At 46.7% G+C, this 25,966-nt stretch overlaps 2 protein-coding genes across 4 annotated transcripts in view; one reads left to right on the forward strand and one right to left on the reverse strand.

Moving 5' to 3' along the window:
* GEMIN5 (gem nuclear organelle associated protein 5) overlaps positions 1–13,299 on the reverse strand; it is a 66,490-nt gene extending 53,191 nt beyond the window's left edge. Inside the window, exon 1 of one of the 2 annotated variants that reach the window (XM_077266415.1) lies at positions 13,161–13,299. The gene's annotated coding sequence lies outside the window, so the exon portion shown is untranslated. The remainder of the gene's footprint in view (positions 1–13,160) is intronic. The other variant, XM_077266414.1, reaches the window with a different exon arrangement.
* Positions 13,122–25,836, forward strand: MRPL22 (mitochondrial ribosomal protein L22). 2 transcript variants are annotated; one of them, XM_077266417.1, is made up of 7 exons: positions 13,122–13,303; positions 13,767–13,800; positions 16,426–16,558; positions 19,057–19,122; positions 21,164–21,241; positions 22,629–22,698; positions 25,528–25,836. In XM_077266417.1, exons 1-7 carry the CDS (start codon positions 13,282–13,284, stop codon positions 25,737–25,739), a joined length of 615 nt encoding a protein of 204 aa, XP_077122532.1. In that variant the 5' UTR covers positions 13,122–13,281; the 3' UTR covers positions 25,740–25,836. The 2 variants fall into 2 exon arrangements, with proteins under 2 accessions (XP_077122532.1, XP_077122533.1); XM_077266418.1 differs by lacking the exon at positions 13,122–13,303 and adding an exon at positions 13,384–13,577.
* The last annotated feature ends 130 nt before the right edge of the window (positions 25,837–25,966 follow it).

Below are 25,966 nucleotides of genomic sequence, written 5' to 3' on the forward strand. Positions count from 1 at the left end.
GTGTGTGTGTGTGTGTGTGTGTGTGTGTGTGTGTGTGTGTGTGTGTGTGTGTGTGTGTGTGTGTGTCAGGGGCGTAATTACCAGTCGCAGCGGTCGCCGCTCCAAGCGGCTCTGGCAGGTCAGGGGCTCGTGTGTCCCCTTGAGCCTGTCTCCCTTATCCCCTTATGCTTGTGTCCCTTGTCCCCGTGTGCCAGTCTCCCTTGCCCATTAGTCCCTGTGTGTCTGTCTCCCTTTCCCACTTGTCCCTGTGTCCCCTTGTGCTTGTATCCCTTGTCCACTAGTCCCCGTGTGCCCCTTGTGTCAGGCTCCCTTGCCCACTAGTCCCCTTGTAACCTTCTCCCCTGCCTCCTAGGCCCCATGTGTCCCCTTGTGCCGGTCTTCCTTGCTCCCTAGCCCCCCTATGTTACCCTTGTGCCTGTCTCCACTAACCCCCTTGTGCCCAATCCCCTGCCCCCTCGTCACCATTTGCTCGTGTCTTTCTCACTGCCCCTGTATAGAGGGGCTACATTATACTATGAGGGGGGCTGCGTTGTATTCTATGGGGGTTACATTGAGTTGTATGGCAGGGCTGCGGGGGGGGGCCCCATTTGGAAGTTCGCACCGGGGCCCATAACTTTGTAGTTACGCCACTGGTCTCAGTGTATCCCGAGTGAGTTATATACAGGAGTCTCAGTGTATCCCGAGTGACATATACAGCAGCCTCAGTGTACCCCGAGTGAGTTATATACAGCAGTCTCAGTGTATCCCGAGTGAGTTATATACAGGAGTCTCAGTGTATCCCGAGTGACATATACAGCAATCTCAGAGTATCCCAAGTGACATATACAGCAGCCTCAGTGTATCCCGAGTGACATATACAGCAATCTCAGTGTATCCCGAGTGACTTATATACAGCAATCTCAGTGCATCCCAAGTGACTTATATACAGCAGTCTCAGTGTATCCAGAGTGACTAATATATAGCAATCTCAGTGTATCTTGTGTGACTTGTATACAGCAGTCTCAGTGTATCCTGTGTGAATTGTATACAGCACTCTCAGTGTATCCCGACCCCCTAATATACAGCAGTCTCAGTGTATCCCATGTGACATATACAGCAGTCTCAGTGTATCCCGGGTGACATATTCAGTAGTCTCAGTGTATCCCGTGACATATACAACAGTTTCAGTGTATCCTGTGTGACATATACAGCAGTCTCAGTGTATCCTACGTGATATATACAGCCGCCTCAGTGCCTTCCATGTGATATATGTACAGCAGTCTCAGTGCCTTCATTTTGATGTATATACAGCTATTCCAGTGTATCCCATGTGATTTAGAAACAGCAGTCTCTGTATATACTGTGTGAGGTATATACAGCAGCCACAGTGTATCCTGTGTGATGTACATTACTGTTCCAAAGTTTAGGGTCACTTACAAATGTCCTTATTTTTTAAAGAAAAGCACAGTTTTTTCCAATGAAATTAACAATGTATAGTGTATGTGGTAAATGACTATTCTAGCTGCATACGTCTGGCTTGTAATGCAATATCTTAATAGGTGTATAGAGGCCCATTTCCAACAACCATCACTCCAGTGTTCTTATGGTACTTTGTGTTTGCCAACTGTGTAAGAAGGCTAATGGATGGTTAGAATACCCTTGAAAACCCTTGTGCAAGTATGTTAGCACAGCTGAAAACAGTTTGGCTGATTAGAGAACCTATAAACCTGACCTTCCTTTGAGCTAGTTGAGAATCTGGAGCATTACATTTGTTGGTTCCATTAAACTGTCAGTCTTTTCTTGTTCTTAGAAATTAAGGCTATTCCATGTGAGACATTGCCAAGAAACTGAAGATTTACTACAACTTTGTGTACTACTCCCTTCAGAGGAGAGCACAAACAGGCTCTAACCAGAGTAGAAAGAGAAGTGGGAGGCCTCGCTGTACAACTGAGCAACAAGACAAGTACATTAGAGTCTGTAGTTTGAGAAATCGACGCCTCACATGTCCTCAACTGGCAGCTTCATTAAATAGTACACTCAAAACGCTAGTGTCAATGCCTACAGTGAAGAGGCGACTCCAGGATGCTGGCCTTCAGGGCAGAGTGGCAAAGAAAAAGCCATATCTGAGACTGGCTAATAAAAGGAAAAGATTAATATGGGCAAAAGAACACAGACATTGGAAAGAGGAAGATTGGAAAAAAGTGTTATGGACAGATAAATCCAAGTTTGAGGTGTTTGGATCACACAGAAGAACATTTGATGCAGAACAACTGAAAAGATGCTGGAAGAGTGCGTGATGCCATCTGTCAAGCATGGTGGCGGTAATGTGATGGTCTGGGGTTGCTTTGGTGCTGGTAAAGTGGGAGATTTGTACAAGGTAAAAGGGATATTGAATAAGGAAGGCTATCACTCCATTTTGCAACGCCATGCCATACCCTGTGGACAGCGCTTCATTGGAGCCAATTTCATCCTACAACAGGACAATGACCCAAAGCACACCTCCAAATTATGCAAGAACTGGAGAGGCCAGCGCAGTCACCAGATCTCAGCCCATTGAGCTGTTGTGGGAGCAGCTTGACCGTATGGTGCAAAAAGTGCCCATCAACCAAACCAACTTGTGGAGGGCTTCTGGGAGCATGTGACGTGTCACATGACCCTCTTCCCATTGGAAAAAATGAAGTTGGATCCAAAATGGCTGACTTCAAAATGGTCGCCATGGTCACCACCACCCATCTTGAAAAGTTTTCCCCCTGCCACATACTAATGCCACAAACAGGAATTTGAGATCATCAACCATTCCCATTTTATTTAGGTGTATCCATATAAATGGCCCACCCTGTATATACAGGGGCACATACTACATACAGAGAGTCATGCTATATACTATATACAGAGAGTACACACACTCTGCTGCCCGACTAATCCACTTGTCTCCCCGCTATTCCCCGGCCTTTCCTCTCTGCCAAGCCCTTCACTGGCTTCCTATCGTCCAGAGGCTCCAGTTCAAAACCCTAACCATGACGTACAAAGCCATCCACAACCTGTCTCCTCCATACATCTGTGACCTCGTCTCCCGGTACTTACCTACACGCAACCTCCGATCCTCACAAGATCTCCTCCTCTACTCCCCTCTTATCTCCTCTTCCCACAATCGTATACAAGATTTCTCTCGCGTATCACCCCTACTCTGGAACCCTCTACCACAACACATCAGACTCTCGCCTACCATCGAAACCTTCAAATAGAACCTGAAGACCCACCTCTTCCGACAAGCCTACAACCTGCAGTGATCCCCTGTCTACTGAACCACCGCATGACCAGCTCTACCCTCTCTTAGTGTATCCTGACCCATCCCCTGTAGACTGTGAGCCCGCGCGGGCAGGGTCCTCTCGCCTTCTGTACCTGTGTGCCTTGATTTTTGCTCATGTTTACTGTATATTTGTGTATAATTGCCCCCTTTCACGTGTAAAGCGCCATGGAATAAATGGCGCTATAAAAAGTGTATAATAATAATGAATAAATACAGGCTATATACAGGGTGCACAGGCTATATACAGGGTGCACATGCTTTATATAGGGGGCATATGCTATATATAGGGTGCACATGCTATATCCAGAGGGTACATGCTATATACAGAGTCTACATGCCATATATAGGGTGCACAGGCTATATACACTCACCGGCCACTTTATTAGGTACACCATGCTAGTAACGGGTTGGACCCCCTTTTGCCTTCAGAACTGCCTCAATTCTTCGTGGCATAGATTCAACAAGGTGCTGGAAGCATTCCTCAGAGATTTTGGTCCATATTGACATGATGGCATCACACAGTTGCCGCAGATTTGTCGGCTGCACATCCCAAAGATGCTCCATACAAGGCAGGATGGATCCATGCTTTCATGTTGTTTACGCCAAATTCTGACCCTACCATCCGAATGTCGCAGCAGAAATCGAGACTCATCAGACCAAGCAACGTTTTTCCAATCTTCTACTGTCCAATTTCGATGAGCTTGTACAAATTGTAGCCTCAGTTTCCTGTTCTTAGCTGAAAGGAGTGGTACCCGGTGTGGTCTTCTGCTGCTGTAGCCCATCTGCCTCAAAGTTCGACGCACTGTGCGTTCAGAGATGCTCTTAGGCCTACCTTGGTTGTAACGGGTGGCGATTTGAGTCACTGTTGCCTTTCTATCAGCTCGAACCAGTCTGCCCATTCTCCTCTGACCTCTGGCATCAACAAGGCATTTCCGCCCACAGAACTGCCGCTCACTGGATTTTTTTTCTTTTTCGGACCATTCTCTGTAAACCCTAGAGATGGTTGTGCGTGAAAATCCCAGTAGATCAGCAGTTTCTGAAATACTCAGACCAGCCCTTCTGGCACCAACAACCATGCCACGTTCAAAGGCACTCAAATCACCTTTCTTCCCCATACTGATGCTCGGTTTGAACTGCAGGAGATTGTCTTGACCATGTCTACATGCCTAAATGCACTGAGTTGCCGCCATGTGATTGGCTGATTAGAAATTAAGTGTTAACAAGAAGTTGGACAGGTGTACCTAATAAAGTGGCCGGTGAGTGTACAGAGTGCACATACTATATACAGAGAGTACATGCTATATTCAGAGAGTCCATACTATATACAGGGTGCACAGGCTATATACAGAGTGTATATAAAGGGTGCACATAGTATATACAGAGAGTACATGCTATATAGAGTCTATATGCTATATACAGGGTGCACAGGCTATATACAGAGTGTACATACTATATACAGAGAGTACATGCTATACACAGGGTGCACATAGTATATACAGAGAGTACATGCTCTATACAGGGTGCACATAGTATATACAGAGAGTACATACTATAGACAGGATGCACAGGCTATATACAGAGCGTATATGCAGGGTGCACATAGTATTATTATTATTATTATTATTTATTATTATAGCGCCATTTATTCCATGGCACTTTACATGTGAGGAGGGGTGCACATAATAAAAACAAGTACAATAATCTTAAACAATACAAGTCATAACTGGTACAGGAGGAGAGAGGACCCTGCCCGCGAGGGCTCACAATCTACAAGGGATGGGTGAGGATACAGTAGGTGAGGATAGAGCTGATCATGCAGCGGTTTGGTTGATCGGTGGTTACTGCAGGTTGTAGGCTTGTCGGAAGAGGTGGGTCTTCAGACTCTTTTTGAAGGTTTCGATGGTAGACGAGAGTCTGATGTGTTGTGGTAGAGGGTTCCAGAGTAGGGGTGATACGCGAGAGAAATCTTGTATACGATTGTGGGAAGAGGAGATAAGAGGGGAGTAGAGAAGGAGATCTTGTGAGGATCGGAGGTTGCGTGTAGGTAAGTACCGGGAGACGAGGTCACAGATGTATGGAGGAGACAGGTTGTGGATGGCTTTGTACGTCATGGTTAGGGTTTTGTACTGGAGTCTCTGGGTAATGGGGAGCCAGTGAAGGGATTGACAGAGGGGAGAGGCCGGAGAATAGCGGGGGGACAGGTGGATTAGTCGGGCAGCAGAGTTTAGAATAGATTGGAGGGGTGCGAGAGTGTTAGAGGGGAGGCCAGAGAGCAGGAGGTTACAGTAGTCGAGGCAGGAGATGATGAGGGCATGGACAAGGGTTTTTGCAGATTCTTGGTTTACGAATGTACGGATCCGTGAAATATTTTTGAGTTGAAGGCGGCAGGAAGTGAAAAGGGCATGGATATGTGGTTTGAAGGAGAGATCAGTGTCAAGGATTACCCCGAGACAGCGAGCTTGTGGGACTGGGGAGAGTGGGCAGCCGTTTACTGTAATGGATAGGTTCGTTGGGGGGGTCACGTGAGATGGGGGAAAGACGATGAATTCTGTTTTGTCCATGTTAAGTTTCAGAAATCTAGCGGAGAAGAAGGATGAAATAGTGGACAGACATTGAGGGATTCTGGTTAGTAGGGAGGCGATATCTGGTCCAGAGATGTAGATCTGTGTGTCATCAGCATAGAGGTGATACTGAAAGCCATGAGATTCTATGAGCTGTCCCAGGCCAAAGGTGTAAATGGAGAAGAGCAGGGGCCCAAGGACTGAACCTTGTGGGACTCCGACAGATAGGGGGCGAGGTGAGGAGGTGGTGTGTGAGTGGGAGACGCTGAATGTCCGGTCTGTTAGGTATGATGAGATCCAGGATAGGGCCAAGTCTGTGATGCCAAGAGATGAGAGGGTCTGTAATAATAGGGAATGGTCCACTGTGTCAAAGGCAGCCGACAGGTCGAGGAGGAGGAGGACAGAGTAGAGAGTAGTGTCGCTTGGCCTTGGTGGTTAATAGGTCACTGGTGACATTAGGGCAGTTTCAGTGGAGTGGTGTGCCCGGAAGACAGATTGTAAGCGGTCGAAGAGGGAGCAGGAAGAGAGATGGGAGGACAGTTCAAGATGGACAAGATATACAGAGAGTACATGCTATATACAGGGTGCACATAGTATATACAGAGAGTACATGCTGTATACAGGGCGCACATAGTATATACAGAGAGTACATGCTATATACAGGGCGCACATAGTATATACAGAGAGTACATGCTATATACAGGGCGCACATAGTATATACAGAGAGTACATGCTATATACAGGGCGCACATAGTATATACAGAGAGTACATGCTATATACAGGGCGCACATAGTATATACAGAGAGTACATGCTATATACAGGGCGCACATAGTATATACAGAGAGTACATGCTATATACAGGGCGCACATAGTATATACAGAGAGTACATGCTATATACAGGGCGCACATAGTATATACAGAGAGTACATGCTATATACAGGGCGCACATAGTATATACAGAGAGTACATGCTATATACAGGGCGCACATAGTATATACAGAGAGTACATGCTATATACAGGGCGCACATAGTATATACAGAGAGTACATGCTATATACAGGGCGCACATAGTATATACAGAGAGTACATGCTATATACAGGGCGCACATAGTATATACAGAGAGTACATGCTATATACAGGGCGCACATAGTATATACAGAGAGTACATGCTATATACAGGGAGTACATGCTATATACAGGGCACACATGCTATATACAGGGCGCACATAGTATATACAGAGAGTACATGCTATATACAGGGCGCACATAGTATATACAGAGAGTACATGCTATATACAGGGCGCACATAGTATATACAGAGAGTACATGCTATATACAGGGCGCACATAGTATATACAGAGAGTACATGCTATATACAGGGCGCACATAGTATATACAGAGAGTACATGCTATATACAGGGTGCACATAGTATATACAGAGAGTACATGCTATATACAGGGTGCACATAGTATATACAGAGAGTACATGCTATATACAGGGTGCACATAGTATATACAGAGAGTACATGCTATATACAGGGCGCACATAGTATATACAGAGAGTACATGCTATATACAGGGTGCACATAGTATATACAGAGAGTACATGCTATATACAGGGTGCACATAGTATATACAGAGAGTACATGCTATATACAGGGTGCACATAGTATATACAGAGAGTACATGCTATATACAGGGTGCACATAGTATATACAGAGAGTACATGCTATATACAGGGTGCACATAGTATATACAGAGAGTACATGCTATATACAGAGGGTACAGGCTATATACAGAGAGTACAGGCTATATACAGAGAGTACAGGCTATATACAGAGAGTACAGGCTATATACAGGGTGCACATAGTATATACAGAGGGTACATGCTATATACAGGGTGCACATAGTATATACAGAGAGTACATGCTATATACAGAGGGTACAGGCTATATACAGAGGGTACAGGCTATATACAGAGGGTACAGGCTATATACAGAGGGTACATGCTATATACAGGGTGCACATAGTATATACAGAGAGTACAGGCTATATACAGAGAGTACAGGCTATACAGAGAGTACAGGCTATACAGAGAGTACAGGCTATACAGAGAGTACAGGCTATACAGAGAGTACAGGCTATACAGAGAGTACAGGCTATACAGAGAGTACAGGCTATATACAGAGAGTACAGGCTATACAGAGAGTACAGGCTATATACAGAGAGTACATGCTATATACAGAGGGTACAGGCTATATACAGAGAGTACATGCTATATCCAGAGGGCACACAGTATATACAGAGAGTACATACTATATACAGGGCGCACATAGTATATACAGAGTACATGCTATATACAGGGTGCACATAGTATATACAGAGAGTACATGCTATATACAGGGTGCACACAGTATATACAGAGAGTACATGCTATATACAGGGTGCACAGGCTATATACAGAGAGTACATGCTACATACAGAGAGTACATGCTATATACAGAGTACAGGCTATATACAGGGTGCACATAGTATATACAGAGTACATGCTACATACAGAGAGTACATACTATATACAGAGAGTACAGGCTATATACAGGGTGCACATAGTATATACAGAGGGTACATGCTATATACAGGGTGCACATAGTATATACAGAGTACATGCTATATACAGGGTGCACATAGTATATACAGAGAGTACATGCTATATACAGAGAGTACATGCTATATACAGAGGAGCACTATGGAACGCACGCTCCGTCTGCAACAAACTGCCATTTATCCATGACCTCTTCATCACCAACCAACTCTCCTTCCTTGGCATCACGGAAACCTGGCTCACCCCCTCTGACTCAGCCTCTCCAGCTGCGCTTTCCTACGGCAGTCTCCACCTCTCTCACACCTCTCGCTCCACCAACAAACGTGGTGGAGGGGTTGGCTTGCTCCTGTCTGACACCTGCTCCTTCACTCCAATCCCGCTACCACCCTCCGCTACTCTTCCCTCATTTGAGGTGCACTCCATCCGCATCTATTCCCCCTCCAACCTCCAGCTGGCTGTCATCTACCGCCCCCCAGAACTAGCCATCTCCACCTTTCTCGACCACTTCACCACATGGCTACTTCATTTCCTCTCTGTTGACATCCCCACTATCATCATGGGTGATTTCAACATCCCGATTGACACTTCCACCTCAGCTGCCTCTAAACTTCTATCACTGACTGCCTCCTTTGGCCTCACTCAATGGTCCTCTGAGGCCACTCACAAAGATGGCCACACGCTGGACCTCATCTTCACCCGCCTCTGCTCCCTTACTAATCTCACTAACTCACCCCTCCCCCTGTCTGACCACAACCTACTGACATTCTCTTCCCTCTCCTCTCCTAGTGTGCAACCCCCACTCCACAAACTCCCTCGCAGAAATCTCAAACATCTCAACTTACAATCACTCTCTGAGTCCCTTCTCCCTCTTACCGACATAGCCTCCCTTCATGACACAAATGCTGCTGCTGCTTTTTATAACGCCACAATAACAGCAACACTCAATTCGGCCGCCCCGCTCATGCATAGCAAAACTCGTACAGTCAACAGGCAGCCCTGGCTGACCAGCCTGACTAAAGAACTGAGACGGGCTTCCAGGATCGCTGAGCGAAGATGGAAGCGATCCCGCTCTGCTGACCACTTCACCGCATACAAGCAGTCCCTCGCCAGCTTCAAGTCCGCGCTCACTGCCGCAAAACAAACTTACTTCTCATCTCTCATATCCTCCCTGTCTCACAACCCTAAACAGCTTTTCAACACTTTCAATTCTCTACTCCGTCCCCCTGCACCCCCTCCCTCCCCTCTCATTTCTGCTGAAGACTTTGCCTCTTTCTTTAAACAGAAGATCGATACGATCAGAGAAAGCTTTGGCCCACAGCGCCCACAGCCCCTCTTAGCTGCTCACCCCTGCTCCTCCAAAACCAGCTTCTCCACCATGACAGAAGATCAGCTCTCCACCCTCCTGTCGAGATCACACCTCACCACCTGCACGCTCGACCCGCTCCCATCTCACCTCATCCCTAACCTTTCCACGGTCTTCATCCCAACCCTAACGCACCTCTTCAACCTCTCACTCACAACAGGTGTCTTCCCCTCATCCTTCAAACATGCCAAGATCACACCCATCCTCAAAAAGCCCTCCCTCGACCCATCCTCTGTGTCCAGCTATCGCCCGATATCTCTTCTTCCTTATGCCTCCAAATTGCTGGAGCAACACATCCATCTTGAACTGTCCTCTCACCTCTCCTCCTGCTCCCTCTTTGACCGATTACAATCTGGCTTCCGTTCCCATCACTCAACTGAAACTGCCCTAACTAAAGTCACCAATGACCTACTAACTGCCAGGAACAAGCGACACTACTCTGTCCTCCTTCTCCTCGACCTGTCTTCTGCCTTTGACACTGTGGACCACTCCCTTCTGCTACAAATCCTCTCATCTCTTGGCATCACAGACTTGGCCCTTTCCTGGATCTCATCATATCTGACAGATCGGACATTCAGTGTCTCCCTCCGCCACACCACCTCCTCACCTCGCCCCTTGTCAGTCGGTGTTCCTCAAGGCTCTGTTCTAGGACCCCTACTCTTCTCCATCTACACCTTCGGTCTGGGACAGCTCATAGAATCCCACGGTATGCAGTACCATCTCTATGCTGATGACACGCAGATCTACCTATCCGGACCTGACCTCACCTCCTTACTTACCAAAATCCCGCACTGTCTGTCTGCTATTTCAGCCTTCTTTTCTGCTCGCTTTCTACAACTGAACATGGACAAAACAGAATTCATCATCTTTCCCCCATCTCACTCTACCCCTCCACCAGACCTATCCATCAATGTCAATGGCTGCTCACTTTCCCCAGTCCCACACGCCCGGTGCCTCGGGGTGATCCTCGACTCTGCCCTCTCTTTCAAGCCACATATCCAAGCCCTTGCCTCCTCCTGCCGCCTCAAACTCAAAAACATTTCCCGGATCCGCGCATTCCTTGACCGTGACACCACAAAAACACTAGTGCATGCCCTTATCTCCCGCCTCGACTACTGCAACCTCCTACTCTCTGGACTCCCCTCTAGCACTCTGGCACCACTCCAATCCATCCTACACTCTGCTGCTCGACTAATCTACCTGTCTCCCCGCTATTCCCCAGCCTCTCCCCTATGCCAAGCCCTTCACTGGCTTCCTATTGCCCAGAGACTCCAGTTCAAAACCCTCACAATGACCTACAAAGCCATCCACAACCTATCTCCTCCATACATCTGTGACATGATCTCCCGGTACCTACCAACACGCAACCTCCGATCCTCTCAAGACCTCCTTCTCTACTCCCCTCTCATCTCTTCTTCCCACAACCGCATCCAAGACTTCTCCCGTGCTTCCCCCATACTCTGGAACTCTCTACCCCAGCACATCAGACTCTCGCCTACCATAAAAACTTTCAAAAAGAACCTGAAGACTCACCTCTTACGACAAGCCTACAGCCTGCAGTGATCCTGAACCTACTGAACCGCCGCACAACCAGCTCTGCCCTCTCCTAGTGTATCATCACCCATCCCCTGCAGATTGTGAGCCCTCGCGGGCAGGGTCCTCCCTCCTTATGTACCCGTGTGCCTTGTTTTTTGCTCATGTTTAATGTATTTGTCTATATTTGACCCGTATTTCACATGTAAAGCGCCATGGAATAAATGGCGCTATAAAAATGAATAATAATAATAATAATAACACAGGGTGCACATAGTATATACAGAGGGTACATGCTATATAGAGGGTGCACATAGTATATACAGAGAGTACATGCTGTATACAGGGTGCACATAGTATATACAGAGAGTACATGCTCTATACAGGGTGCACATAGTATATACAGAGAGTACATACTATATACAGAGAGTACAGGCTATATACAGAGAGTACAGGCTATATACAGAGGGTACAGGCTATATACAGAGGGTACAGGCTATATACAGGGTGCACATAGTATATACAGAGAGTACATGCTACATACAGAGAGTACAGGCTATATACAGAGAGTACATGCTATATACAGGGTGCACATAGTATATACAGAGAGTACAGGCTATATACAGGGTGCACATAGTATATACAGAGAGTACAGGCTACATACAGGGTGCACATAGTATATACAGAGAGTACATGCTATATACAGGGTGCACATAGTATATACAGAGAGTACATGCTACATACAGGGTGCACATAGTATATACAGAGAGTACAGGCTATATACAGGGTGCACATAGTATATACAGAGAGTACATGCTACATACAGAGAATACAGGCTATATACAGAGGGTACATGCTATATAGAGGGTGCACATAGTATATACAGAGAGTACATGCTATATACAGGGTGCACATGCTATATACAGGGCGCACATGCTATATACAGAGAGTACAGGCTATATACAGAGAGTACAGGCTATATACAGAGAGTACAGGCTATATACAGAGAGTACAGGCTATATACAGGGTGCACATAGTATATACAGAGAGTGCATGCTGTATACAGGGTGCACATGCTATATAGAGGGTGCACATAGTATATACAGGGCGCACATAGTATATACAGGGCGCACATAGTATATACAGGGCGCACATAGTATATACAGGGCGCACATAGTATATACAGGGCGCACATAGTATATACAGGGCGCACATAGTATATACAGAGAGTACAGGCTATATACAGGGCGCACATAGTATATACAGAGAGTACAGGCTATATACAGGGTGCACATAGTATATACAGAGGGTACATGCTATATAGAGGGTGCACATACTATATACAGAGAGTACATGCTATATACAGAGAGTACATACTATATACAGAGGGCACATACTATATACAGAGAGTACATGCTATATACAGGGTGCACATGCTATATACAGAGAGTACATACTATATACAGAGAGTACATACTATATACAGAGGGCACATGCTATATACAGAGAGTACATGCTATATACAGGGTGCACATACTATATACAGAGAGTACATGCTATATACAGAGAGTACATGCTATATACAGAGGGCACATACTATATACAGAGAGTACATGCTATATACAGGGTGCACATGCTATATACAGAGAGTACATACTATATACAGAGAGTACATACTATATACAGAGGGCACATGCTATATACAGAGAGTACATGCTATATACAGGGTGCACATGCTATACATAGGGCACTCATGTGTGGCACAGGGTGGGCATGTAGTGTGCAGGGCAGGTTATCTCCCCCATTACCTTCTTCGGCGCTGTCTCTCCCCCAGCACGATGCAGCACTTTACGGCGTTGCTGTCGTAAAGAACCGGCTCCCATGTGAGCGCTGACAGCGAGCTTGTCGTAAAGTGAGACACTGTCCAAGATGGCGGCGTCCATGTCTGCGGGTGAGTATCGGGGAGGGCGCGGTGTCGTTGCCGGGGGAGGCGGTGAGTGGTGTCAGGTCCCGGCCAGGACGTGTAATAATGGGGACTTGTGCTGCTGCTGATGTGGAGGGAAAGCGGAGCGGCCGCCTTATTGTCAGCGCGCACTACAGGCTGGGGGGCACAGAGTACACCCAGGTAGCGGGACCACCAGAAATCAATGTAGTGGCAGCTTCTGTGCAGGTGTACCAAGATGGCGGCTCACTGACCCAGAGAGGGAGCCCCTGTTATTAGCCAGGTACTGTGTTACTGGGGGGGATCAGCGTCTGTTACACCTCGTGCCGCTGATCACTTGGGAACCATCAAGCTGAAGTAGGTGCATTATGGGTGGGAGAGGATCCCCGGGTATAAGGCTCCTGCCGTCATGGCTGCTGCTTGTGCGCACGGATACCTCATACATACACTGATATTAATGTTTTTCTTACAGTTCTATGGGGGTCGCTTTCCCGAATCCAGCGGGGGTGAGTATAACAACTACAGATGGGGGGTTTGGCTTCTGTAGTTTTGTTGGTTTTTTTTGCCACTTAACAAGTCTCCCGGATTCGTACATGTAAGGGGTGGATGAATTCAACCTTAAAGGTAAGGTACCGCGTTTGTAGATTATTAATAAATCACTGTAATGTAGCATAACATGCTGCTATAACCAAGTTTTAAATGCATGTGAAACAGATTTCGTGTGTTATATGTGTTTAAAGAAGGAACTGGGGGCTGACATCTTGGTTTTGCAGCAGTAGCAGGGCACTAGCAGTGTCATTTTACAGCACCCCATGGACATAGGAGACAATAGACCGGCGAGGACCCTATCTATAACATTGGAGGGGTGTTAGCAGTGAGCTGGGCACGCCTCTGTGGGCTACACAATTCACTGCTGTAGGTGTGACTAGCAGCCATTTTATTATAGCCCAGTGCTCTCTGCCAAGCTCCACTTACTCTCTATCACAGGAGCTCCATTCACTCCATTAAGCTGCATTCCCAGCCTGCAGAGAGGTGACACCTGATACAATGTATCTCTCCCCTCCCTCCACAATGCCTGGCCATTCACTGCAGACCTGGAGCTCCTTCTTATTACTGAGGGATGAGTCACAGACAGCTCTGCACAGACAATGCTGCTCCATACATACACACCACATGTCTTCACTCTTCCTCCAGTCCACCATGCTGCTGAGCCCACTGTGTTCTGCTCTTCTGTAAACTCTGTAGCTATGCTTCTGATGCAGTAACTGCTGGTGATAGCAGATCACAGGGCAGTCACACACAAAATGGCTCTGCCCTGTGATGCTGCTCTTCATTCTGCCCCAGGGATATTAGACCACCCAAAAGGGGAGGGAAATGCTGATGTCAGCAGTTACTGCCCACATTTTCCAGCTAACAGTAAAGCTGGTAAGTCTTACTATAGCTGCTTGAGGTCTAAAACGGAAAATGCTCCCCCTAGTGGTCAATATATATATTTGTAAGATAATATATAATATTTTTCATATAGAAATGTTTGCAAACAGTGCAAACATTGCATTAATACATTTTATTTACTATTTTAAGCTTAATTTCACAAAAAAACAAACTACAAGAAAACTGGTGGCACCTTCCCTTTAAAGGGTTTTTTCACTTTCCGTTTCAGTCTGTTTCTCCTATTTGATTTATATATAGCAGTCTCTGTGTCCTCTATATGATGTATATACCGCAGTCTCTGTGTCTCCTATGGGATGTATGTACCACTGTCTCTGTGTCTCTTATGGGATGTATGTACAGCAATCTAGGTGTCTCCTTTATGACATATATACAGCAGTCTCGGTGTCTCCTATGTGATGTATACACAGCAGTCTCGGTGTCTCCTACGTGATGTATACACAGCAGTCTCGGTGTCTCCTGTGTGATGTATACACAGCAGTCTCAGTGTCTCCTGTGTGATGTATACACAGCAGTCTCGGTGTCTCCTGTGTGATGTATACACAGCAGTCTCGGTGTCTCCTACGTGATGTATACACAGCAGTCTCGGTGTCTCCTACGTGATGTATACACAGCAGTCTCGGTGTCTCCTACGTGATGTATACACAGCAGTCTCGGTGTCTCCTACGTGATGTATACACAGCAGTCTCAGTGTCTCCTACGTGATGTATACACAGCAGTCTCGGTGTCTCCTACGTGATGTATACACAGCAGTCTCGGTGTCTCCTACGTGATGTATACACAGCAGTCTCGGTGTCTCCTACGTGATGTATACACAGCAGTCTCGGTGTCTCCTGTGTGATGTATACACAGCAGTCTCGGTGTCTCCTGTGTGATGTATACACAGCAGTCTCGGTGTTCCGGCTCTAGGTTCTAGGTACTAATTTATCAGATGGAAATGGAAGGTTTCTGTCAGAAGTATTGCAATGTACAAATATAATATGCTGCATAAAAAGTTTATATTTTTTTGGGAAAAACAATCCATAATGTTTTAACCCCTTAGGCTACTTTCATATTTGCGTTAGAATCCGCAAAAACGCATGCAAACGTCTGATAACGCAGCGTTTTTTAGCCGCATCAGCTTACGCATGATGGTAAAAAAACACAGCGTTTGCATGCTTTTTTACATGTGTTTGCGCTTTTTATGCACATGCGTTTGATATATCCAGGAGGGTGTGTCTTTAATGGGCATGCGCAGTCCGAAGTACGCAAGCGCATGAAACGCATGCGTACGCAAAGACGTGTACGCATGCGTTTCCATAGATAGTGCAAGGAATGCGGCAAAAAAACGCATTAACAACCGCATACTTTTCTAGGCGGCAAATTGACGCCTCTAAAATTACTACATGTTGTGTTTACTGCGCCAAACCGCAGACGACGAAACGACGCATGCGTCGTCAAACGCGGCAAAACGCAACCGATCACAGACTCATGCGTCCCTAATGTTAAATATAGGAATACACAACGCATGCGGATATTTGCGGAAGAAACGCTGCGGACACAACCGCAAATGTGAAACCGGCCTTAGTGACCAACTTTTTTTTTTTCATTCATTTTTTTTTTTTTTTTAATTTCAGTCACCTTAGTTTTCTTAGATTCTTAGGTTTCTGGACTTCTCTGACCTCGTAATAATTGTATTTCAGTCTGTCGGCCACCAGCAGTGTCCTATCACAGAGCGGTGTCCACACCAGCGCTGCCCTGGAGAGACGTAACTGGGAGATGAAGAACAGGGTGGTCTACCCTCCTCAACTTCCTGATGAACCTCGGCGACCTGCAGTGAGTCCATGTCATATGCCTGTTAGTAGTGATTATTGTAGCATCTGTCGCATTAAGGTTAAAATTAGACTAAATCAGGACAAGGGACTCTGCCCTTGCACGCTGTCCCCTTGGGGGGACTCTGCCCTTGCACGCTGTCCCCTTTGGGGGGACTCTGCCCTTGCACGCTGTCCCCTTTGAGGGACTCTGCCCTTGCACGCTGTCCCCTTTGGGGGGACTCTGCCCTTGCACGCTGTCCCCTTTGGGGGACTCTGCCCTTGCACGCTGTCCCCTTTGGGGGACTCTGCCCTTGCACGCTGTCCCCTTTGGGGGGACTCTGCCCTTGCACGCTGTCCCCTTTGGGGGGACTCTGCCCTTGCACGCTGTCCCCTTTGGGGGGACTCTGCCCTTGCACGCTGTCCCCTTTGGGGGGACTCTGCCCTTGCACTCTCTCCCCTTTGGGGGGACTCTGCCCTTGCACGCTGTCCCCTTGGGGGATTTTGCATCAGGAGACTCTTTCAGTTAAAATGCCACCCCTGCCTACGTTCTGGAGCTTTTGGCTGCTCCTATGCTGGAGCATTTTAACAAATGTTCCACTAGTGCTCTGCAAATTGTTATGGTAAATGTTGAGGAGAGGTCGGTGTCACCATCTCCATTCTTGTCATCCTAAAGGTGTTTGATGGGGTTGAGGTCCAGGCTCTATGGGTCACGTTAATCACACCAACTTACCCAACCAGGTCATTATGGATCTTGTGTACTGAGCACAGTCATGGGGAACAGTCATGTAGTGAAAGCTACAATTGTTCACAATGTCTTGTGCTGAAGTATTAAGATTTCCCTTCACTAGAACAGAGAAGCTGAGACCGACCCCTGAAACACAACCCCTTATTATTATCCCTCCTCCACCAAACTGTACAGCTGGCACAGTGCAGTCAGGCGGGTAACGGTCTCCTGACATTCACCAAATCCAGACTTGTCCATGTGACACTAGATAGAAGTGTGATCAGTCACTGCACAGAACATGTTTCCTCCTGAGTCCAGTAGTGGCGGCTTTACACCACTCCATACGACGATTGGCATTGTGCTTGGTGATGTAAGGCTGCATGCAGCTGCTCGGCCATGAAGCTCCCGGCGGGGGTGCAGTGTTGATGCTGATATTAATACCAGAGGAGGTCTGGACTCTGCGTTTTTTTCTGCTTTTCAATAATACCACTCACAGTTGATGGGGGAGATTTAGGCGGGAAGAAATATCATAACCGGACTTGTTACCCCCATGGCTCCTATTGCAGGACTGCACTGGTATCTGTGAGCTCTGCACTGCCGGCCATCCTGCCACATGTTAGTAAAGGCACAGAGCATGGTTCGGGGCCTGGATGTCATACGCCGGAAGGGGGGCAAGGGGCCCGGATGTCATACACTGCATGCAAATCTGAGGGGTGTACTTGCAGCCTCCACAATGTCATGTAGCTATGGTGGTGCGGAGCCGGCTGTCAGACGCTGCCAGACTCCCCATCCAAAAGATAAATGCGGTTTAATACTGAATTTGCCTTCACAATGTCTGAGGGAGTGCTTGTATATACAGATTAGGAAGCACTTACAGTGCCTCCTTCTCTGGACCCAGCAGTCATTTGATCCCTGGGTGTAGAGAGGGAGCAGGAGCTGCTGGGTCCTAGGTAACCAGCAGCTCTGATATATAGCCAAGAAGCTGTAATTCCCCTGTAACCTGAGGTAGCACACCAGCCCTGGTTATAAGGGAATTCTGCCATTAAAAGAATGTTTTGATATGCTAAAATAACCCCCCCTCCAAGGTCTTTTAAAACCTTATGGGGGGGGGGGGGGGGGCACAGTATGTAAAATAAATGAAAACTAGTTGGTTAAAATAAAATAGAAAAAAATGAACATTAAAAAAATCATCGTTTCTATCCCTGCTCCCATAGAGAAAAAAATTATAGCTCCGTTAGAAGCGCATGTAGGATAAAACTCGAAAATGTGCCTGGTCAGGCAGATGGGGGTTGTAAGTGGTAAGTTAATCATGCCAGCCATCACCCTACAGGTGAGGAAAGCTCTGGTTAATCGGGTGATTGGATCTTTAATTGGCAGCACGTGGCCCAGTATAAGTATGGGATGTGCTGGCGACAATCTGATGCTGTACGGGAACCGAAACGTCATATCAATGTTCTGTTCCCAGTAATTTTCGTTGGCCCAGTAAGCAAGGTCCCATGGTCTTGCCTTTGGTGGCTCAACTCTGGTTAAAGGGCTGATATCCACCCATGTTAATGACCATAAATCTGCACGAAAAGTTGAGTAATTTCATAGATAGATTGCATTACTTTTCTTACACCGATCCTGAGCGATGGTCCATTTAGATATGTGCAATTCAGCTCTCATTTTACATTTTGGCATTGTAAGCTGCCATACACACAAATGGGTTTTGCTCCCACAAATGTGGAGTTTCCTGATTTGATCTTTGATTGTATTTGGCAGTTATATTGCTTTTTTTCCCCCATTTATTTCCATAGGAAATTCACCATTGTCGTAGACAGATCAAGTACAGCATGGACAAGATGTGGTACTTGGCCAAACTGGTATGTATTGTGCTTGACCTATAGGTACCAGCCCTATCTGCTGTACAGTGCAGCCACATTCCGACTAGACATGTTAGGCCTAGCTCAAAACACACGTCTAGTCGGCATGTGACCGCATCTATACAAAACATATACTTGCAGTCTCGCGCCTGGCACTGGAGAATCCTGACCGCACACAGCGCACGTGATGTGAGCATTCACAAGTCTGCAGTCACCCTATGTGACGGCAAACTTGAAGCCTTAAGCTGAACAACCCTTTTAATATATTTGGCACTTCTTTGGTCAATGTACGCACCACAAACTCGCTAGGTACGAGCTGGAGTAGATTTCCACCATAATTGACACCAGTTTCTAGTAAATCTATTGGTCCGTGATTGGTCTTTCCCCCTCCCGCTTGCCACATCTGCTGTTTCAGAAAAGTGGCAAAATTGAATAAAAGTCAAAAAAGTTAGGTGAAAAAGTTGGATAGGCAAACATGTGCTTCCTTTTTATGCCAGAAAAGTGTAGATTAGGGCTTATGGGCCAAACTTAAACAAAAAAAAAAATGGGCGCCAAGTAAGATAAAAAATGTACAATTGCCTTACTTTATAATATACCTTTATTGTTTGATGCAGAGCTCCATATTTCCTGCTTCTTCACATGTGACCTGTATACTGGTTCCAGGTGGTGACCGCTGTGAAGAACGTATGTTCTATGCTGAACGCACTTAGGCAATTCATCAAGATCCACTGCTGGCAGCTCCTTTTGTGATTGCCGACTAATAACATGCCACATGTGCTTAATGGCAGACGAGTCTCGGGACGCTGCCGGCCATGGTAGTTTGTTTAGGCCACGTAGGCTGCTCACTAGCAGGAGCAACATGCAGACTGGCCATGTTATGTTGGGAAAACATCTCCTTTGGAGAATGGCACCACCTCTGGTTCCACGACCAAATCAATGCAACTCCGAGCTGTTAGTGCACCTGGAATGAAGACTAGAGGGGTCCGGCTACCGCACATTATGCCATCCCACCCCATAACCCTGTGAGTAGGATCGGTGAGATCTTCCCTTGTGAAGGCCGTTTCATGGCGTTCTCCAAATGGCCTCCAGACTAGTGTCCAGCTATAACTGTGTCACAAGTCAAGGCAAAAGTGCATCGCTGAAGAGGGCAGATCTCCACTCCAGCCTCCATTGCCGTCTTGCTCAGCACCATGTGGTGATGCGACATCAATGAAACGCCTGTAGCTCGACGCCTGGCTCGTAGCCCCGTGTCCTGCAGACACCTTCAGATGGTTTGTGTAGATGCTGTTTGATGCCTCATTCTTGGTATGTGTCGTCACAACACCGCCAGGCCGCATGTTCTACTATGAGCAGCCTGCATGGACTACACACGCTACCGTGGCTACCATGGCCTGCAGCGTCTCCAGACTTGTCTCCCAACGAGCACATCTGGGAAACCATTGTTCGGAAATCACAAAAGGAGCTGCCAGCAGCGGATTTTGATGACTTAGTGTGTTCATTATGGCTGAACGTTCCTCAGACGACCATTAATAACCTCATTGATAGCAGCCAAGGATGTAAGTCTGGGGATTTCATGCTCATAATCCAATTTCAGTGTTGAGGATTGTGTATGCAGTGAGCTCCCCCTAGTGGTGCCTGCTTGTAAATGTAATTTTATCCTTTGGGAAAGCGGGGCATTACCGAGGCTTTCCTCACCTTTGGGCTTCATAGCCACATTACTGGGTCTTCTCCTTACAGGGATGGCGGCTTTGTCTTTAAATAACATTTCATAAACTGAATCCCTGCCGATTCCTCGTTTCCTAAATCCAGAGCTTCCACCGGAACCGCAGATTTTTGTCAAATGAGTTTCTCGGTCATCAAAGCGAAATTGAACCAAGTTATTAATTCATCTAGATGGCGGACGGAGATATGTAAATGATGCTGGATTTTCATAGAATTGGCTTTTATCCAGCGAGCGTCAGAGCCCTCCGGGGGCCTGATTAGTGGCAGCGTAATAACGGATCAGTCACATGGAGGATTAACCCTTTCTTCGTATCTCCAGATCAAGGGGATGTCTATAGACCGGGCGATCGCTCAGATGGAATTCAACGACAAGAAAGGAGCAAAAATCATTAAAGAGGTAAAACGAGGTTAATCTGTAGAAGGAATAAAAAAAGTATGTATTTGCCTTCATTGACCTCATCTTGTTTAATTAGGAAAAAGGAGCTGCACACTGGTACAATACAAAAGGGGGTAATGTAGTGCCCACCTCACCGATCCTTTGCCGCCAATTACCAGGTCCCCTGCTGGTCTCTACTTTTTTTCCCCGATTTCTCGCAACACACAGGAAATAACTGTTCAGCCAATCGCTGTCCTAGGTGGTTACAACAAGTTGGTGATTGGCTGAACCGTCATTTCCTGTGTCTAGAGGGGAAAAAGGAAGTAGAGACTAGCGGGGAAACTGGACAGCAATGAAATGAGTGATGTGTTCGGTGAAGTGAGCATCAATGTTTTTTTTTTGTTTGTTTTGTTTATGTCATTCTTATTCCCCTCCTCCCCCCACACACACACCCCTTTTTTATAAAAAAAAAAAAAAATCGATGTGGACAATGTCTTTTAAAGGGAACCTGTCAACAGGATTTCACACCCACCAAACTATTTATATGGGGATGTAGCTCTAACAAAGACAAGTCCAGCAATAGCTTTACCTTGCAGGTCATTTACTCCGTTACTCAGTAATCAGCGTTTCATTTGATATGGAAATGAGGCTGAAGAGCTATGGTAGATCTGAAGCCTCTGTCACTCCAGCTCTATTTTACATCCACCTGCTTGACTGATGGCCTCTATGCTGTTTGACTTAATGCAAATGAGTCATCAGTCAGGCAGCAGGAGGCGGTGCTTGGCAGGGAGTAGAGCTGGAGTGACGGTGGCTTCAGATCTACCATAGCTCTTCAGCTTTTTGTGCATATCAATTCAAATGCTGATTTCTCAGTAACTGAGGTACGGACTGGCCATGGAAAGGTATTGCTGGACTTGTTTTTGAAAGAGCTACATATGTATATAAATAGTTTGAGGGGTGAAATCCTGCCGACAGAATCCCCTGTAAACCCCAGTCTGATATGGGTCTTGTAAGTGTTGCCTGATTTGTTTTAATCATGTGCAGATGAAGGATCAGCTCCCCTCTCACCCACTGAGACAAACTGCAGCATCATCCCCCTCCTCTCCCTCTGGTTACTTTCTGCAGCCATTCACGGCACTTTAATGAATAGAGAGAATATATGGATGCCCCTATGTAAGGTGCCCCTCTCGCGATGGGAACCCTCTACCAGAGTCACCGTCTGCCACAAGGGGGCGCTGCAGCTTATGTGATGGAAATTATGTACAGTGTGAATAGCTACAGGTTGTTTCTAATGAAGGAGATGGATCTAAAGGCTATCAGTTGTAAGATGGCACATTAATTTGTGGTTTTTGTATTCCATAATTATTGATTTTTATTATTTATTTTTTTTGTACCTTTTCTGGTTTAGGTCTTGTTAGAAGCTCAGGAAATGGCAGTAAGAAACCACCATGTGGAATACAAATCTAACCTACACGTTGGTAAGAACTGAGTGATCCATAAAGATTTAATGTATAACCATAAAAAATATCAAAAGGAGTTCAGCCAGTCAAAGATTAAGGAAAAAAAAAGAAGCTTTGCTCCGGGATCAGCTCTGGAGCCATTGTTTGTGCTGGACCCGAGGTGATGACATCCTGACCTTGACTTCTGAGGACACCAGGGTAGGATGACTGGCGGTCAGGACTTTATCACAGGCAGGACTTACCCTAGCATTCCTGTCCCCGGATCAGCGCGGCAGCCCCACCGCTCCAGAAGTGCTCTCCAGACCACTGATTTTGAAAGCAAGAGTAGTATAAGCTTATAAATACTCTGTAGTCACAGCAGGTTCCCCCGCGACATCTCCAGCAGTCACAGCCGAACCTCCCACTGACCCTTAGTAGGTTTAACAGACTCTCCCTCCCTTTCCTTGTAGTACAGACTCTTCCCCAGTAGTAACAGCAGAGTTCCCAAATGCCCCCTAGTAGTCCTAGCAGAACTACCCCTTCTCCAGTAGTCACAGCAGAACATCTTGCAGCTACCCTAGTTGTCCTGATAGAATTTCCCCTTCCCGGTAGCAGTAACTCATCCCAGTAGTACTCCCTACTGCCCCCTATAAGTCATAGTAGAATTCCACTTCTCCATTAGTTACAGCAGAACTCGCTGCTGCCCCCTAGTAATCTTAGCAGAATTGTTGCTTCCCTGCAGCAAGGACTTTTTTCCAATAGTCACAACAGAACTTCCCACTGACCCCTTGTAGTCATAGCAGAATTCCCCCTTTCTGAGTAGTCACAGTAGAACTGCTTCCTGACAATTTATCAAAATAAAGAGTCCAACAGCATAAATAAATACCACCAGCTAGAAGCATTGCTATGCCTGCCTCTCCATTGATTATATTGCAAAATCTAAAATAGTGGACAAATAAACTATATCACCTAAAGATGAGTACAAAGTACTCATAGACCACTATAGCACTCAAGATATAAAATCAATAAAGTTTATTGAACATCAATCTTAAAAACACATCATAACATATGAGGATCTCAAAAGTCAAAATCCATATAAAGCAGTGGTGATACATCAACATATATCACATAGCATTGTATAGTGCATACACATATTCTAATTCTATAAGGTCACAGTCTCGTATACATATTCATACCCGGATGAGGGGAACTTAACATTAGGGATATCCATGTAGAGATTATAGATCAATGCTTACCCATTATGAGTCACAAACACCACTGCACAAAGCGCCCCGACGCGCGTTTCGCCCACATACTTTCTCAAGGGGATTGTCAATTTAGTAGTCTTGCCAAAATTTCCCCCTCCATGTTGCAAGGACTCTTCCCCTTCACCAGTCTTCAAACTAGAACTACTTCCTTTTGATCTTGACAAAATGTTCCTTTCTCTGTAGTGAAAACCCTTAGTAGTCCCAGCTGTACTCCCTGCTGCCCCCTAGTAGTCTTAGCAGATTGCCCCCTTCCCCGGTAGTCCCAGCTGTACTCCCTGCTGCCCCCTAGTAGTCTTAGCAGATTGCCCCCTTCCCCGGTAGTCCCAGCTGTACTCCCTGCTGCCCCCTAGTAGTCTTAGCAGATTGCCCCCTTCCCCGGTAGTCCCAGCTGTACTCCCTGCTGCCCCCTAGTAGTCTTAGCAGATTTCCCCTTTCCCCGGTAGTCCCAGCTGCACTCCCTGATGCCCCCTAGTAGTCTTAGCAGATTTCCCCCTTCCCAGTTAGTCCCAGCTGTATTCCCTGTTGCCCCCTAGTAGTCTTAGCAGATTTCCCCTTTCCCCGGTAGTTCGAGCTGCACTCCCTGCTGCCCCCTAGTAGTATTAGCAGATTTCCCCTTTCCCCGGTAGTCCCAGCTGTACTCCCTGCTGCCCCCTAGTAGTCTTATTAGATTTTCCCCTTTCCCAGTTGTCCCAGCTGTACTCCCTGCTGCCCCCTAGTAGTCTTATTAGATTTTCCCCTTTCCCAGTTGTCCCAGCTGTATTCCCTGTTGCCCCCTAGTAGTCTTAGCAGATTTCCCCTTTCCCCAGTAGTCCCAGCTGCACTCCCTGCTGCCCCCTAGTAGTCTTAGCAGATTGCCCCCTTCCCCGGTAGTCCCAGCTGTACTCCCTGCTGCCCCCTAGTAGTCTTAGCAGATTGCCCCCTTCCCCGGTAGTCCCAGCTGTACTCCCTGCTGCCCCCTAGTAGTCTTAGCAGATTTCCCCTTTCCCCGGTAGTCCCAGCTGCACTCCCTGATGCCCCCTAGTAGTCTTAGCAGATTTCCCCCTTCCCAGTTAGTCCCAGCTGTATTCCCTGCTGCCCCCTAGTAGTATTAGCAGATTTCCCCTTTCCCCGGTAGTCCCAGCTGTACTCCCTGCTGCCCCCTAGTAGTCTTATTAGATTTTCCCCTTTCCCAGTTGTCCCAGCTGTACTCCCTGATGCCCCCTAGTAGCCTTAGCAGATTTTCCCCTTTCCCAGTAGTCCCAGCTGTGCTCCCTGATGCTTCCTAGTAGTTTTGGCAGTATTCCCTGCCTCCCCCTAGTAGTCTTAGCAGAGTTCCCCCTTGTCAGTAGCGGGGATCCTCACCCATCCCCTACATGCTGGCAGGAAGCTCCCTACAAGCAGCCGTTGCCGGTCTCTGTATGTCACTGGTCTCCTCCAGCACATGAGCTGTTATCTGGTTACGTTGTACGGTTCTATAGATGGAGCGCTGACAGTAGTGCGGCATTGTCAGGGTCCGCTATTGTGGTGAGCAGCTGATGAGAAGGAAGGTTGTTATTATATTCAGTGGCTGAAAATAAAAATGTGACGCTATTCCCACACGCCTGTCTTATTCGCCTTTCAGCTGACTCCTTTTCCGGTAAAGGCACCTACCTGAAGCGGATTCGCATCCACGGCCGGGGTAAATTTGGTATCATGGATAAGGTGCACTGCCATTATTTCGTCAAGTTGGTTGAGGGACCACCACCTCCAAAAGAACAACCCATCACCGGCTTCCAGCAGGCGGAGGACTACGTGCAGAAGCTCCGAAGCCGCACCATCCTCCACAGCTTGTGAGCGGCCGCTCCTCGGAGCACCACGGACTCTGATTGAGGCGGGGGGGGGGGGTCATATATAGAAATATGTAAAAATAAAATATTCTTTCCATTTTAAATAGTTTGATATTAACGACTGTGTTTGATACATTAGTGTTTGTAGGGAATCTTACCAGCAGTGCTTTCTGGGGAAAAATATGCAAATAAGCTCTCATCATGACGGAGGCGCTCACCACTGATGAGAGGCGT

The sequence above is a fragment of the Ranitomeya variabilis genome, chromosome 5 (assembly GCF_051348905.1).
Source record: "Ranitomeya variabilis isolate aRanVar5 chromosome 5, aRanVar5.hap1, whole genome shotgun sequence".
NCBI lineage: Eukaryota > Metazoa > Chordata > Amphibia > Anura > Dendrobatidae > Ranitomeya > Ranitomeya variabilis.